Source organism: Impatiens glandulifera, chromosome 3, assembly GCF_907164915.1.
Source record: "Impatiens glandulifera chromosome 3, dImpGla2.1, whole genome shotgun sequence".
Lineage (NCBI taxonomy): Eukaryota > Viridiplantae > Streptophyta > Magnoliopsida > Ericales > Balsaminaceae > Impatiens > Impatiens glandulifera.
The window spans coordinates 41,145,839-41,163,817 of NC_061864.1; the positions used below are offsets into that span (position 1 = coordinate 41,145,839).

General features: G+C 36.0%; 1 protein-coding gene across 1 annotated transcript; it reads left to right on the top strand.

Annotated features, from left to right (window-relative positions):
• Positions 1-14,107: 14,107 nt before the first annotated feature.
• LOC124931959 (glutamate decarboxylase-like) lies at positions 14,108-17,173 on the top strand. Its single transcript, XM_047472549.1, has 6 exons — positions 14,108-14,308; positions 15,058-15,258; positions 15,721-15,935; positions 16,102-16,355; positions 16,445-16,497; positions 16,669-17,173. Exons 1-6 carry the CDS (start codon positions 14,111-14,113, stop codon positions 17,149-17,151), a joined length of 1,404 nt encoding a protein of 467 aa, XP_047328505.1. The 5' UTR covers positions 14,108-14,110; the 3' UTR covers positions 17,152-17,173.
• The last annotated feature ends 806 nt before the right edge of the window (positions 17,174-17,979 follow it).

Sequence of the window (17,979 nt, forward strand, 5' to 3'; positions counted from 1 at the left end):
GGAAAAATTATTAATGGAGGTCACATGTTTTAGGTTCAATTGTTGCCTGTTCCCAATCTAGAAACTTCCTCCTCTTCACTTTCCTGGACCTGCTCGTATTTTTGAAGAATGACAGTCAGATACTTCCTTTGCTTTTCTAGAATATTCATTTGGAAGGCGATGTGGCATTTCTCAAGATATATCACATATGCCTTGTGGTCGATTGGCCTGTCTATATCAAAGGCAACCTCTATGAAGCTATAGTAAATTTGCATGAGAAGGCTTTGGGTGTAATAACAAGTAACCCACTTTAAGCCCATAAGCATAATCATGGGTCTTTCGTCCATCATGAATATCATTTTCTTGATGGAATAAAATGTGAGTATTTCCCTGATATCGTCGTCACTCTCTACAAGATTTCTAGACAGTCCTTTATTCTTCGATACTGAAGAGAAGGTGTCATGATCTCTCTAGGACATTATGGCGGCAAACATGTAAGTTTGTCAAGCAGCCAAATGTAGAGTATCCAAGGTAAGCCTCTTTTGCTCATAGTGGAAGTTAGACATGAATTATTTAGGCCCATAAACGTTTCTGCCAGAATGATACCCGATGAGTCATTGTTCCCTCTACACATGTGGTATGCTGTCTTCAAGATTCTTGAGGAGTGTTTACCATTTATTGGCATTAGGAAGAAGTGAGCTAGTAGGATCGTTACCGTCAACATGGATGATCCTACTGTCAAAGGGACTTCTCCATTTCTTACTTCCATCTTGATCCATTTTTGGAAGTCGATGTATGTATTTGCAAGGATAATGTCGGATATTGTCCTGGCATATCCATACTATTCTTGCAAGAGCTTCTTTAAGGACATTGATTATACGAATGATTTCAGATGCAAAAAGTTCTTGTTGTCCATCATTAATATATCTTTGAATTCTTTTATAATCAGGCACATTTGCATTTCTCCCATGAAGTAATACCTTTTTACGAGGTTCCACCTTCTTTTCATTTTCATCAAGAAGGTGGGATTTATATTAAAGTTTATGAACCTCGTGATAGGAATGAGTCCACAAGATCGATAGTTCCACTTGTTTTCATGGAAAGCATCAATCTACGGAACCAGCTTAACATCCGTCAGCATGAACGAAATCCCACATTATACCAATGTGCTTATACGAAGAGAATGTCCGTTGGTCCTACACATATGGCTCATGGATAAACTTAGGTTTTTTCCTTATCCCTCAACTTTTTACTTTTATTTTATTGGTTACAGAAAAGAAGGTTATCAGAAGCCCATCCTATTTATAAAATTGAGAACATCCATATGATACGATACATTGTGCCTTGGTATTGTTCTGACATGTCTATGTATTTCATGAATGATCTCACATTCATCCACTTACTCGTTCTAAAACATAGTACCTATTACTGTACTGTCAATCTTTTTCGACAATTCGGTATGAGTTCCATGACACCGTATGAGAGCCCAATTTCTCAAATGATTGGCTCTCTAAATTTGACTCTATGTGAGAGATACGACAACAAGTGGAGTTGACCATACCAATTAAGGCTCTAAATGAGATGGATTGCATGTGTGGAGATTTCTAGGAGTATATTCAGACCTTATGATCATGTGATCATGCTCATCATCGATTTTGAAGACGAAGTAGACAATCTTACGATGTTAACCTATGAGATAGGCTTCGATTGATTGGATGGATCTCTAGCTTCACTTCTATGTGAACACACTCTTTGTGTGCATGAGTAATGAACATCTTTGTTTGTATGAACCATGTTATTCAATATCTGAATGGATTTAAAAAACAAGTGTCTATTTCTTCTTTAAGATATTATTTGCATGACTAACAACATGGGTTGTCACAATTGTCCGATACAAACTACTTCTGAATTAGATTTGTTTAATTAAATGTCATATTTGTTGCATGTATGCATTAATAATTGATAAGTTCTTGTGAATGAATAAAATGGAGTTTTTCTTTGAATAATAAAAATCCAACTTAACATTTCCACCTCCATGTGTAGGACATGGAGATCCTCATCTTAGAAGTCTTATCTACATACATCAAATGTCACAAGGCGCATATAATCAATTTTCATCATTATGGTCTTGACCATATTCTGTCTTTGGGTCATGTTGAGGTTAATATATGTTTGATGGGCCATGACTGACATGAGTAGTAGAAGGTGTATTGATTCTCACACTTTTGCTATTGGGTATTATTGTATCGCTCCTACGATAAAGGAATTATGTGCTCTTTTCTAACCTCATTTGTAGAGAAGTTTTTCCTTTCTTCTGTGGAAAGAGAAATTTCTCCCATAGAGATTCTCAAAAATCACTTTTGGTACAATGATTAGGATTCCTGTTCTTTTGTTTAGAACGGGGCTCGATTCTTCGACTATGCTACAACCTTTTTGGATGTCATTCCAATGTGGATAATAATGTGTTTTTTGGCGTAAGACATTGGTCATCCTCTTATCACACTTTCTTTTGAATATTCATATCTTTTTTTGTCTCAATCATTTTGAGAAAACGATACACCATTGGGATGGCCATTGAGTTTATTTTCTTTTAATACCATGTAGCACTCACAGTTCGACCTACATCCAACTCTAGGTTGTCCGTAAGCCAAATTGTTCAATTTAAGACCATCGGTGTTCCATCAAGAATTGTATAGACTTGTGGCCAATCTTAAAGATTTTGTCTAATACAAATGTTATAGCTTACAAGCTCACCTTTTCAAAGCATTCTGGCTTACCCTCACTAGTGTTATTTGTCAAGAGTTATGGCTATTTGATGTTTCGATTGAATGAAGACAACTGAAAACCGAAACCAGAAAATGCCTAACTTTGAAAAAGGATAACATGACCTACACTTGACCATCTGGCTCACTCAAAATCTCAAGGTGTATCATAATTGGTTACCTATTAATGTACATTCAGTATAGACACGGCTAAGTAGGAAATTAAATTTGTTCAACTCATTGAATGAGTTACAGGTTTTTCATAAAATAAAAAACCATAAGTTACCTTTGTCAAAGGGTATATATGTGTTATCCCATTAATTTGGGCATGTTTAATCCATTTGCAAAGTTTACTATCTATACTAGAGAGAGAGTAACCTTGGAGAGTAAGCAACTAACTCAAGAATAGGTCCATGGAGATTCCGATGAGAAGTGTATCTTCTCCAGCGAAGTTTGATCCAGCGACGTTTTCTTTGGTTTAGTAGCTTCTTCAGGTAGACTTTGGTTCTTGTATGATATAGTTTATTCAGGACGTCAGTCGTACACCGACGTCCGATAATTGAATACAGTTTGATTAAATAATTTATTTTTTGTTAATTAGTTGATGATTGTTTGAATGATAATTGAATAATTGGTTAATCTTGCTGCTAGAGTCCTAGATTAGATTGATTCTTAGTTAGGAAGAGGATTAAATGCCAATCAAATACAAAAAGTGACAAATTAAAGAAAGGCAGTTGAGGATTTGAAAATGAGCGTACAGAATTAGTGAAAAGTAGCACATTTTGTGTGCAGCAAAAATGAGCAAATTTTGGGCAAGGAGGAGTGCGTAGAGAAGAAGACGAACAAAGTAATAGAAGAGAGACACCAATTGAGACTTGTGAATAAATTGATTAAGGAATTTCGGGTTTTAGTTCGGAGCTTAGTTTATTTATTTTGTACTCGAAACGATCAATTCCGAACCGATCTCGCCCCGGACCCGAACTGATCAGTTTGATTCATTCGAATACCCAAATCGTTAGTCCCACAATGCCATTCCCACTAGTTGTTTTGGAATTAATCAAAAAAACTAGTAGATTGTAAGTTTAATGGTTCAAAGAGAAGTATGAGGTTCAAGGCGATATGGATAGTAAATATTTTCTAGATATAGAGCTTGAGTAAAAGATTCTGAGATGTGCCTAATTTTTATTATTATGAAGTAGACGATGATAATTTATCCTGGGTCTCCATGATTTTAGATGGGTACCTTATTTTGAGAAAGTAGATAATGGAAGTTCGTCTTAGGTCTCCATAATTTTCTAAAGATATCTGCTTTTGAAAAATTAGACGATGAAAATTTGTCTTGGGTCACATTACTTTTTTTATTTCAGTCTATTGTTGGACTTTAAGAATAAGATATTCAGTTTGTGAAAAACAAGGTTATGATTATTTTAACATAATAAAGATTTTTTTAATTCTAGTTTATGTTCTTTCAACGGGTATGAACAACTATTGAAAAAAGTTGTGGAATATCTTTTACCACTTAAATAGCGTGGTTTCCCAATTTTACATGGTGTTATAAACTCTATAATTTTATTTTCTAAGGGCTATAGAGTGGAAATGGAGGTATGATGATTTACTCAAGAATCTGTCTCGAGCAAATGTAAATATATTTGTGAGTCGTAACTTTTTTATGGTGCGCTATATGTGATGGTGGAGATTATTCTTCTTCTAATGAGCTATTGAGTGGAAGTAGAAATATGAAAAATTATCACATTAATGGATCTAGCAAATGTAGAATTGAAATGTTGAACCGAATTATTTTTTGGTGGCTTTATTTTTTCTAGTTTAAGATTATCACATTATCACATTATCACATTATTTTTTCTATTTTTGGTGGTATTACTAGTATATTTTTTAAGAAATGTGAAATTCATCAAGGTGGAGATTGTTATATTTATAATTTATTATTATACATATCAATAAGTGCGGTATTCGCACTAAGTAGAGATTGATCGGTTTTAAACTCGTATTTGATTAAAGTTTATATATTGTAATAAGTTATGAATTTTTATTTTTTAATGGGCTTAGTTTAATCTTAACGAATTTCTATGTACTCATATAAATAGAGACATTGTAAAATAGACATACTTGGATCATTATTCAATTGAAAATCTATAGAATGAGTGACTCTCCGAGAATGTAGGTATTTGTTGTCCGAACATTGATATATCTTCTGTTCATTATCTTTGTCCCTATATTGTCATATATTCTCTATCACATATTAATAAATTAGTGTTTATTTATTTCTTTTTCCTCAACACAAGTTAGGTTTAGATTTGAAAAATAGTTTAAACATTCAACAAGGTGTGTCTAAATTTTATTATCGTTTATTTACTGTGAAAATTATATAGTTCAAATTTATTGCCTAAACGTAATTTAAATTCTAACGAAGTTATTTAAAAAAAAAAGTATGTAGAGCAGAAGTAGGTGTCTTTTTTTAGAAATTAAAGAATAATTAGCATGACACCCCATAATAATGATCTTTTATTAAACACAAGACGTTTTCTGATGGAAGTAGGTGTCTTTTATGGTTCAGGAAAGAGGAAGTTTATGTATATTTTTGTAATTGTTGTGTTGATTATCTAATGTCTCACTCTTTTATGAGATGAATTCACATACATGGCTAAAAAATTGGATCTATCATTTTTTAATGTTATTTGAACATGATCTTAATTAAGCAAGTTAAATAGTACAAACAAATTTTGAGTAAATCATAAGAAATTACATGTATTAAATTGTTGAAATTTCAAATGTTTTAAAATAATATTGTTCCCATAATACTTAGAAATTTTCCTAGTTTTGATGAATAGGTAATTGCTAATGATTTTTAGGATATAGTTTTTAAAAATTCATTCATAATTATAAAAAATTAATTATTTATGTAAAAATCACCATTATAACATTAAAGGAGAAGGAAGAGACTTAAATATGGTATCATAAGAAAATAAAAATTCACTCTTTTAAACTAGCGGCAATAAGAGGTGAATATTAACCTTAAGTTTATGGATTCGAGCCCGTCATGCGGAAAGTTCTGCACCTGGTTTAATGGGTAAGTGTGTTTTTAGCTACATACTTAATTCGTTGCCCATTGAAAATCCCTTTTCTAGCCTAGAGACAATAACAGGTGAATACTCACCTTAAGGTCCTGGGTTCGAGCCCGTCAGGCGTCAAGTTTTGCACCTGGTTAAATGTTTAAATGTGTTTACGGGTTATATACTTAATCCGTTGTCCCATTCTTCACTTGTTAAATCCACTACAATAAGTTTAGGGCACAGCTAAGAGGCCTAGGAAAAAAATACAGTAGGAGGAAGTCAACTAATAGAATATAATATTCTTTCCGGTGAACTCTCTGGCGGCCCTCCAGCGCAATTTTCGGCATCGACATCTAAATATTTTTCGACAGAAATGTAGATCTCCTCTCCATCTTCATCCTCCCAAAAAATCAGCCAATTCCGACTTACCATTTGCTCGAGATCTAATTTTTAACCATTTTTATAACTATACCGCCGCTCACGGCTGGTCACCCACGGTCACCGCAAATTCATGCAGTTTCCTTGGCGTCGTTTTGTCGATGTTCGTCAGTCCTCCTGGGAGTCGATGTTGCCTAAGAAACCCTTGTGAAGGTCATATTTGAACATTTGAGCTGCATGTGCAATCTGTTCTTCCTGGTGCATGTGCAGGTTTGTGCAAGCCTGCAATTCGATATTCCACCCTAGAGACGCAGTCCCAACCTACATATGCTGGTCAATTTCAGGTACCGGCGTCTTAGTCTATTATTTGTGGCAAGTCGCAGGTTGTGGTGGTGCAGGCCGCCACAAGGTGCTAGACTCCATATTTACCAAGGAGCTGGTGCATGGGTGTTGTTTCTCTATTGCTAGCAGCAGATCCACTATCATGGTCGCTTAGCACTGTGGTCGTCTATTGTCTGCGTTTCTGATTCTCTTATGGATGTCACTCGTCAGTCTAGTGTCTCAATCCGGACAAGGGGAAGCTCCAAGACTCTCTCGGTTTAATCTGCAAAACCAACTAGAGTTGGGAAAGAGAAACATGCTGAAAATTACTTTTTAGTGTCGGGCTACTCTCCCCATCCTTGTTGAAACTCCTGATGAGTATGAATGCTTTGAGACTAAAATGGCTAGTGTTGATCTAGTTGTTGATATTTTTGTAGGGCCCTGTAAAATGACAGTATTAATATTTTTGCTTAAATACTATTTTGATTGGAACTTTGGCTACATAGGAAATTTTTGGATACCATTAGTGCCTAGGGTGTTGATATCTTAGATAACAATTCCGCTGGTCAGATCCCCCGACTATTAGAGTTTTGTAATTTTGAGGGTATAACTGATATACAGTTTTCAGAGTAGGGTACCAACAAGGTTGGTAACTCTATGGATTACTATGATTTATAGAGTACCGAATAGAAAAATGACGAACTTTATACAACTCTGGGTAGGGATGATTCGTAAAGTTTAGAGCAAGACACTAATAAGGTAAATGAAAAGAAAAACTCAAAGAAGGAAATGGATGTTGGAAGCGGCCTCATGGCTGAAGTGCTTTCTAACTTAATGAATCTTGATTCATCAACCAATGCAAATAAAAACCTAACTGATGATAGGCTGAATCCGGATCCCCTTGAAACGGTTACCCATGTCACAACATTTGGTGGTGCTAAACTTGATCCCATTGGTACTCGGAGATCAGAAATTGGCAATCCTAGTCAAGCTAAAGCCGACAACAATGCATCAGAGTCAATGGTTGAGACGCGTACTAACGAGACCAAGAATTGGATCATGGATCGCAACTAAATTGCTAATCTGGTAGGCCTTAGAAACCAGATCAAAAAATTCTTCATCCTAGTCTAAAAACAAGATCTCGTAATGAGCAAAGAGAGAGCTTCACAAATCATCTTCCAATTTAATGTCCACTAGCTATAGGACTTGAACCTCCTCACTAAGAGAGAATATGACGAGATTGTCTCAAGGTCCATAAAGATCATGAAAAAACTCAGAAAATTTGTAACCACCAGGGTTTACCCCATTCGTGCAACCCCAAACCGTACCTGGTAAAAAAGCAACGTGTGTCAAGGACTCTCCAACCTTAACAAGGGAAAACTCTACATTGACAACTCCCTTCCCACAGTTACCACCCTTAGCCACCAATTCCATTTTGAACTCCACTCTGAGATTGAAGAAGAATGCATCCGTGCATGGGATTCTATCGTGGTGGGTCACTTTTTCGGGGGAGCCACAACTCCATTTAAAACGGCTAAAGACCATCTCTTTAGTCTTTGGAAGAAAGAAGGTCTCAAGAGGCTCACGCTCAGCGACTTTGGATATTATTTCCTCCAATTTCGCAATGGTAGCAAAACTAAGAAGATCCTTGATAACGGTTTCTTCTTTATAGTCAACCAATGCTTCAAATGTGTAAGTGGAAGGAAGGTATGGTCCTCGATAAAAGCCCCCAAAACTTGAGAAAATTTGGCTAACTCTTTGGAACATACCCCCACACCCCCACACTTATGCAACGCTAAGGCAATTAGCTACTTCGCAAGCCTCATTGGATAACCTCTTTGGCTCGACACCGATATCGAAGGAGACAATAGAGCATCTACCACCAGAGTAAACATTGAGATCCATCCAAAATGCACCCTTCCAAAGGAATTGGAACTAATGGACAGACTAGGAAACATCTATCTTAATGGAGTGAGTTACGAGTGGTTGCCTCTCAAATGCATCAACTGTAAAACCTTCATGCAGTCAATCCTCAAATTCCCCAAAAAAAAAACAGTTCACAAATATCAATGTCGACGCAGCTAATCTGGACAATGTCGAAGTCATAAAACAAAACAATTAGGAGGAAAATGCTACTTTGAGTAAAGCAACCAAAAATAGACTCTCTATCTTGAGAAGGTCCGATCAGGATAGTAACGACATTGGGTCTACTAAAACAGGAAACGAAGGAAGCCACAATGATAGTATGAGCAATGACAATACACAATACTCAAAACTCAGAAGGAACAAGATAAGACAGGAATGTCATATGGGGTGGGCGTGAATGTTACTAAAAAAACTCAGCAAGACCCAACATGAGCTAACTGAACTGAGGAATAACAAAGGTAATTGCAATATTGATGATACAATGGAAACCACGGTAGTCAGGCAGGTTATTAACACTCACAACAAGAACAATGGAAGTGGATTGGATGATGAGCCAAACATAATAGTCGATGATCAAACTAACAACCTCAATGAATAGAATCACGAGTAGGACAATGAGTGCGGTGAAGCTCACCATAAAAAAACAATAGTTAGAGGGGCAAGCACTGATCACCACATCTTCAAAATGCATGTAACACCATCGACGCAACAACCTCGGAATCCAATGGTTATAGAATATAGGGTTACAACACTATCCCCCTACCATAACCAAAGCAAACTCAGTAGAACCGAAAACATCACGGCTTAAAGAGGACAAAAGAAAACAATTAGAAGCAAGAAAGGAGAGGATATTTAGAATCCTAACTGAAATAGTCTTTAATGATCATCACAACCTGGACCATCAGAGATCTCAATGACCTGCTCAAGAGCAAGGAAATCAGGAAAATCATTGAAAAAGAAAAATCACAATTATTTGAATTATCGAGACCAAAATCAAGTTGAGTAATGTTGAGAACATTGGTTCACGCTGCTTCGCGGACGACTGGAAATTCATTCACAGCTCCAACAATAGATACGGTCGAATTTGGTTTAGTTGGGACTCCAATATGGTAGATGTAAAAGAAACCTATAACAGCCCCAAGTCATCATGGTCAAAGTCAGATGCAAGAAAACGCTCAACCTTCTCAACATTGCGGTCTAAAACAGTGACAATTCAGATAGTATCAAAAGAGCTCTTTGGAATAGCCTTAGAAACCACATCGATGACAACAAGCCTTGGACCATTTTGGGTGATTTCAATGGCACTAGACAGGTCAACGAAAGACTCCCAATTTCTGAGCTCTCCTTGGGTATACTCGACTTCAACAATACTATCCACGATTTGGGTTACATCGAACTAGCCTGCCATGGAAATTTCTTCACTTGTCCATCCACGCATGGTAACGATCACATGAGAAAGAGCCAAATCAACAGGGGGCTAATCAATGAAACTTGGTCCATCGAATTGCCCAAAACCCACATCCAAGTTCTCAGTCTTGGTATCTCCGACAATTACCCCACCATGCTTTCTTGGGATAAAAAAGGAAAGAACAAAACTTCCTTTCAAGTTCTTCAATTTCTAGATGAAAAGTAACGATTTCATTGGCATTGTCAAAAACGTTTGGATCGAACAAATTCAGGGTACAAAAATATACCAAGTTAGCCAAAAGTTTGCCCTCCTCAAAACCAAACTCTAAAATCCTGATAGAAAAATGTACAGTATCATATCACGCCGAATCTTTGATGCCAAGTCAAAGTTGGAAGCCATCTAGAACATCCACCTCTACCACAACAACACGAGCCAAGGGTACGGCGGTAAAAAAGAGGCCCTCACAGAATTCTACAATCTTAACTCCTATGAGAAAAGCTTCGCCCGCTAGATATCAAGGAAAAACTGGCTCTCGCTTGGCGACAAGAAAACAACTTTCTTATACCGGAAATGCTCCGCTAGAAACATTCGTAACAATATCATTCGTCTCAAGAGGAGTGACGGGAGCACAACCCAGGGACAGAAACAGGTGCACTTGGAGGCAGTCAACTTCTATTGTGGCCTCATCGAAACTAGAAAGGAACCCTTAAATTACTTGATCTTCCTTCACTAGATCGTCATAATGAAAGTCAACAGTTCTGACAGTAGAAAGCTCATTGAGATTATTAGTATCGACGAGATCAAAGACTCCCTTTTTAGCATGAAAGGAGACAAAAGTCCCAGGCCTGATGGATTCAAAGCCACTTTTTTCAAGGCCAACCAGAACATCGTCGGACAGACTGTTTGTGAAGCTATCACTGAGTTCTTTTGGAACTTTAAGATGCTTAAGCAATGGAATGCTATTGTCCTCAACTTGTTTCCAAAGAAACCCTCCCCTGAAATGATTCAAGATTTCTGTCCCATTTCTTACTGCAATATGACTTATAAAATTATTTCAATAATCATTGTAAAATGTTTTAAAGTTGTTATCTCAATACTAATCAATCCCGGACAATCTAATTTCATCCATGGCATGTCTATCTCCCATAACATCTTACTCATGTAGGGTCTTCTTAAAGGTTATGGATGGAAGTCCATCTCTCCACGTGTTACTTTTAAGTTGGACATCGAAAAGGCATTTGACTCCATCAAATGGAGCATTATTCACGATTTCTTAACTGCCTCTAGTTTCCCTTGTATCTTTATTGATTGGATTATGTAGTGTGTCTCGACCCCCCACTTCATTGTGAGCGTGAACGGTATTCATGATGGATTTTTCAAAGGGGAAAGTGGGGTTAGGTAAGGGGATCCCCTCTCCTCCAACATTTTCATCCTTATTAAGAAGATTTTTGAGTGCATTGTTAAAATGCTCCTAAAGTACCTCCCTTTTACTCACTACCATTATTACAAGCAAGAATCTATCACCCATATCTATTTTGCAGACGATCTTTTCATCCTAACGCATGCTGACTCTGTTAGAACTATCAAGGAGGCTCTCATAATCTTTTCTGGCGTTATAGGTCTCAGCATTAATTATAGCAAAAGCCTTACTTTCTATGGCAGCGTCAAAGAAGAAACCAAATTCAACTTATTCGGGATCATGGACATTGAAGATGAATCACTCCACGTCCTATACCTGGGCATCCCGCTCTCCTCTAAACAACTTCATATCTCGCACTATCGGCCTCTTATTGAAAAAGTAAAGAATGTTATTATGGGATGGGCTACTAAAACACTTTCTTGTACAGGTCGTAATGAACTGGTCTCTAGAGTCACTATGGGTATAATTGGATACTAGGCGCAGCAGATTGTTCTCCCAAAGAAAGTCATGAAAGAATTTGATCATCTTATGAGGAATTTCATTTGAGGTACTCATGGGCGTGGTGAGAAAAAAATCAAATGGACAGACACATGCAATCCCAAAGACGAAGGTGGAATTGGTATCAAGGATAGTGTCTCTTAGATCAAAACTCTCACTTATAGGTATTTCTAGGCATTGAAAAAGAAATAGGATTCTCTTTGGGTCAGATGGGTACACTCGAGGTTCATCAGAAAAGAAATCAACAACTAGACATGGAAGATCAAAATGGAGATGGCGTGGTCCCTTAAAAAGATTCTGAAGTTCAGAGATAGTGCGGGCAAGATCATCAACATTCAAATTGGTAATAGTAATGACACTCTGTTTTGGCATGACCCCTAGTTCAAAAACAGACTCATCATTCATAATAGTGTCTTCCTAATCACTAAAATCAGGCGGAAATGTCAATTGGCCACAGTTCATCAATTCAAGAGCGACGATTAGAACGGCCTTCTTAGGACTATTCCAGAAGTTGCAAGAATTCATGACGCACTTTCATCCTATCATCTGAATAACCATGAGGATGCTCATGTTTGGAGTGTCGAGAACAATGGTAGGTTCGACTCAAGGTCTTCTTGGGATTGTGTTCGTGATCATGGGGACGTTATCCAATGGTCCCACTTAGTGTGGTCTACCAAAACGATCTCCAGACACAAATTCATTTTATGGCATGCCTTTCGCGAGAGACTCAATACCCGTGATCGGATCAAGAAGTACATGAGCATCCCGGATCCTAAATGCCTCATTTGCTTGGGAAATGAGGAGACCATTAAACACCTCCTTGGGAACTTCCATGTCACCTCCTTTCTTTGGCGTAGATCATTCGCATCAATGAGTCTCCTTAGCTTCCCAAACGAATGGACTGACATGAAGGACCTCTCCATCACAAAGACCAAGGGCAACGACTTCAGCTCCAATACCTTTAAATGTTTTTTCGCCAACATTGTTTATCACATTTGGATGAAGAGGAACGCTGGAGTTTTCTCAAGAGTCCACAACAATTCAGACACAAACTAGAACAATATTATCATCGACGAAAACTCTATCATCCGAACGTGGAGGCGTATTCCCACAGGCAGAAGAATTAGTTAATCTGTAAAAACAGGAACGTCGCTTACGAGAAAGTCACCCTCACCACTGATGTCATTGCAGTTTAATTCTTAATTTTCATTTGTCATTTGTTATCTCTCATATTTTTATTATCCTTTATTCAGTTTAATTTTAGTTTGATTTCCTTTGAACTCATGTAACTCCTTTGCCCTTTTTTGGCTTTTTATTTAATTGACACTACGTCGTCTTTCAAAAAAAAATGAAAAGAAATCAAATCCAAAATGAGGGATCCAACTCAAAAACCAATCAAAACATTAGTGAACCTTGAAGTGCTCCAATAAGGCAATCATGTCTCCATTAGTGTCCATCGGAATCCCAGTATAAACATCGACAAACGTGATTGCACTATGAATAGATACATTTCTTGAATTTTTTCTTATAAAATTTGCGATTTCTCTCCAACTAAATAATCGCAAAAAGATGACAAAAATCAATGCTTCCGCCCAGCCTACCTAGAAGCCCATTCAAACATCTTAGCAGTCATTAATAGTTTTGGACATAAATCAATGAATCCTAATCAATCTCTATAATATATGGTTTTCAACATAAATCAATGAATCCTATCCTAATCGAGCTTTACAAAAGACTTCATATACTTGTCACTCCCTAATCATAACATCATGTTAGAGGTGGATTCCTCGTCTTTAAGGCATATGCGCCACGAGACTGCCATAAAAACATCATTTCTCGCCTAATTAATAAGTAACAAAAAGTATTAAATATTATTTAAAGAAACCAGAACTTATTGATGTAAATAAATAATAAAAATTATAAGCAATTATATATAAAAAAAAACAGCTATAATAAAGGACTTATTTATATGTTTTATCTTCTTAATTCCTTATATGGGAGTAATTGAATAATCAACACACATACTCCTACAAACATGCCTTGTCTTCACAATAAGACCATCTTGTTAATTAATACTTATTCTTGGTTATCTTTTTTTCTCTCCTTCTCAAGCATAATTCACCGCAATGGCTCTCTCCCAAGCTGAAGTAGAAACCGATGTCTCAATCCACTCAACATTCGCTTCTCGCTATGTCAGAACTTGTCTTCCCAGGTATTGATTAAATTAATTGTAAATTTAATTAAAACCATGAAATTTAATTCCTGTTTTCTCTCTTAAGCCAATCCAACATTAATATGATATTGATTTGAGCTTTTTATTTGTTTGTTAAAAAAATTGAGGTTCAAAATGGGGGAAAAATCCATTCCAAAGGAGGCAGCATACCAGATCATAAATGACGAACTCATGCTGGATGGAAATCCGCGGTTGAATCTTGCGTCTTTCGTGACCACATGGATGGAACCGGAGTGTGACAAACTCATAATGGCCGCTGTCAACAAGAACTACGTTGACATGGATGAGTATCCTGTCACTACTGAACTTCAGGTACACTAGCTATTTCATTCTTTTGGATTATAATGGGATAAATCGGGTGAGATCATTGTCCCAAATCTATCAAGTTCGTATAATTTTTACGAAACATTATACCTTAAATGTTATAGCTTTTCAAAATATAACAAGTCCTAGTTCTTGGTTATAGCTTTTTACGAAACATTATACCTTAAGCACAATTATATTTTAATATAAAAACTTCTTTGTTATTTTATTTGATATGAAATTTAATAAGATGTAATGTTGTTGCATTTTATGTCAAATTTATTCAAGAAAATTACTCCATCAAATATAGTGTATATAAGTGAGTATTTGGTTATTGGTATTCATAAAAAAAAAGGAAAAAAATATATATTTTGTTTTGTTCCTTTCACATGGATTTTGAATGATGGAATTGAGAATCCATAATGTAATATTATTATAATAATTATTATTTCCTAATAATGTATTGATGAATAAATGGTGTTAGGAGATTCTCTCTGAAACATAACAATTTTGAATATCTTAATCCGAGTTAAGTAGGATTGGATTGGCGGAGATGGTTCACCAAAAGTAGACTTCAACTGTGTATGATGAGACATAAGCATTCAAAAATATATATAAATCAAATTTTGGCATTAGAGTTAAGTAACTAAAATATTCCTAAATAAATGTGTAGCAACTATAGTTTTATTATTTAAATTTAGTTCGTATGTGGTTAAACTTGATCAATAAGTATGAGTACTTATTACCAAATGTTTCAGAATCGATGTGTGAACATGATAGCAGCCCTTTTCCACGCACCACTCGGGGAAGGAGAGGCAGCTGTAGGAGTCGGGACAGTAGGTTCATCCGAGGCCATAATGCTTGCGGGATTAGCTTTCAAAAGGCGATGGCAAAATCGAATGAAAACCCAAGGAAAGCCTTATGACAAGCCCAATATTGTAACCGGTGCAAATGTTCAGGTACACATCTTAATTAATGTCTCTAATTAACCATAAATTTGAAATCAGAACTATTGAAATATATAAACTTGATTTGGATTTTAATATTTTTGTTTAGTAATAATTTCGGCTCAATACTATCAAATAGCTCAAATATCACCATATACTCTAATCTAGAGGATTGAATAAGGTTCTAGAAAATTATAGAAAGTGTAAATAGATATAGTTCTAAAACTAAGATTATAATCTCACAATTTTTTTTTGTTATCCTCAACCATCATGATATTCACTTAAACGTTCAAAATTCGAATCAAACTTGTGATTTTTGATTTCTTAAGAACCACCATTTACACTTGAGCTACCTTGTTGGGTTGTAACCCTATTTATTGTGTAGACAAATAATATAAGAAAGGATTTTACTCTAAATCCTAATATTCTTTAACTTCTCCGACCACAAACCTTAATGCAAAATTTCTATTCAAGGTATGTTGGGAGAAATTCGCAAGGTACTTTGAAGTCGAGTTGAAAGAAGTGCACTTACGTGAAGGATATTATGTCATGGATCCTGAAAAGGCTGTCGAAATGGTGGATGAAAACACAATTTGCGTAGCTGCAATCTTAGGTTCTACGCTAAATGGTGAATTCGAAGATGTTAAGCAATTAAACGATCTCTTGGTAGAGAAGAACACCCAAACAGGGTATATTTACCCATCTTTTCATCATTTTGTTTGGATAATAAAAGAGTTATTCCTTATAATATGTTAAGACAACCCAAAATCATGTTATCTCAATTTAATCCAAAAGTTGGGTGATGTCAAGTTTTTTAGTTAATTTGTTTGTCGGTTGTTACATTTGTTTTTGCAGATGGGAGACACCAATTCACGTGGATGCAGCGAGCGGAGGATTCATCGCGCCATTTATCTACCCTGAACTGCAATGGGATTTTCGGCTTCCATTGGTGAAGAGTATTAATGTAAGTGGGCACAAATATGGGCTAGTGTATGCTGGAATTGGATGGTGTATATGGAGGAGCAAGGAAGACTTGCCTGAAGAGCTTATCTTCCATATCAACTATCTTGGGGCTGATCAGCCCACTTTTACCCTCAACTTCTCAAAAGGTAACCAAAGTTCAGAAGTTCATATATCCTTCATAATTAAAATGTACATTACTAAAAACATAGTAACATGACCAAATGACATTTTGCAGGATCAAGTCAAGTGATCGCTCAGTATTACCAACTTATCAGGCTTGGTTTCGAGGTAATTAAAATCCTCAAATGCTACAATATATTTATTTTTCAAAATGATATTTTTCTCACATCCTCTAATCTAGATTATATATAGTGTGGACTTTATAAAATTATCTTATATAGTTATTAAAATCAAAACAATATAACTAACTGAAACACGTGTTTTTATTTGTTTGTTTAGGGCTACAAAAACATCATGGAAAATTGTCAAGAAACTGCCCAAGTTCTCAAAGAAGGACTAGAAAAGATTGGCTCCTTCAACATAGTCTCTAAGGACATCGGAGTACCACTAGTAGCATTCTCCCTCAAGAACAACCATCAACACAATGAATTCGAGGTTTCGGATATGCTTAGAAGGTACGGATGGATTGTACCTGCCTACACAATGCCACCTGACGCTCAACATGTGACAGTGTTACGCGTCGTGGTTCGAGAGGATTTTTCTCGAACCCTAGCCGAGAGGCTCGTTAAGGACATGCAGAAAGTCTTGCACGAACTTGACACACTCCCTGCAAGGATCAGCGCCAAGCTTGAAATTGACTCTCATAAGAGCGAAAACGGTGAAAGAATGAAGAAATCTGATTTGGAGGTTCAACGTGAGATAACCACTGTCTGGAAAAGGTTTGTCATGGAAAAAAGAAAGAAGACTAATGGAGTTTGTTAGAAGTAATTATTCTTCTTTGCTCATAATTAATCAGCTTAAAGAGTTTCATTCATTCTTCTTTGGATTATTTTGTTATGTGATCTAAAAAATCTATTTTTGATTGTTGTTTGACCTAGAGTCGACAATTCTGATAGACACAAAAGCAAACCAATATTGCTGAGTCTTTGTTTTAATAAAGTTTTCAGACCATATTTTTTGTTTGTGAATTTTAAATAAAGCTACCAATCTTTGATAACACAAAAACTGCATTTCCTTTAGAAATGTTATATATAAACCAAATAAGTAATAATAATCTTTTTTTTTTTTATTTCGAAAAAAGTCTGTGTAAATGAAATAAATGAAAAGTTCTTTAAGCACGACCACTCAATTACAAAGAAAAAGTAAAAACTTACAAAAGAAACACATAATGATATTACGAATGATCTACATTGTCCTACTTCAATCGTTAATGGTTATGTGGTTCCATTCTCATAAAATTGTTCACTAGAAGACGACTGGATAATAACTCATTATTTGATGCTCGCCAACCTAACCTCATCACTCCATAATTCAAGAATGTGATGTCATTGCTCATGCATTTCTCATTCTTTAATTAGTATTGTCCCATAATTACCACGTTAAGTGAAGAGTTATTTTTTTGTTGAAACTTTAGAATTCAACATATTCTCCAAACAAAAAGTGGGGCGCAGTACAACCTTATTTATTAGATTTTTCATTATACTTGTGATCGATTAATCAGAATAATATAAGAAGATATTGTGCAAAAGGAACTAAAGAAAGTTAGGAGATCTTCCTACTACCCTTGATCTTTTAGAAACAAAGTTCCAC

Bases quoted from the DNA above. Each gene is read 5' to 3' on its own strand.
- LOC124931959 (XM_047472549.1), top strand. From the start codon at position 14,111: ATGGGGGAAAAATCCATTCCAAAGGAGGCAGCATACCAGATCATAAAT. The intron at 15,259-15,720 runs GTACACATCTTA...TTTCTATTCAAG, and splicing joins TAACCGGTGCAAATGTTCAG to GTATGTTGGGAGAAATTCGC. The intron at 16,356-16,444 runs GTAACCAAAGTT...GACATTTTGCAG, and splicing joins TACCCTCAACTTCTCAAAAG to GATCAAGTCAAGTGATCGCT.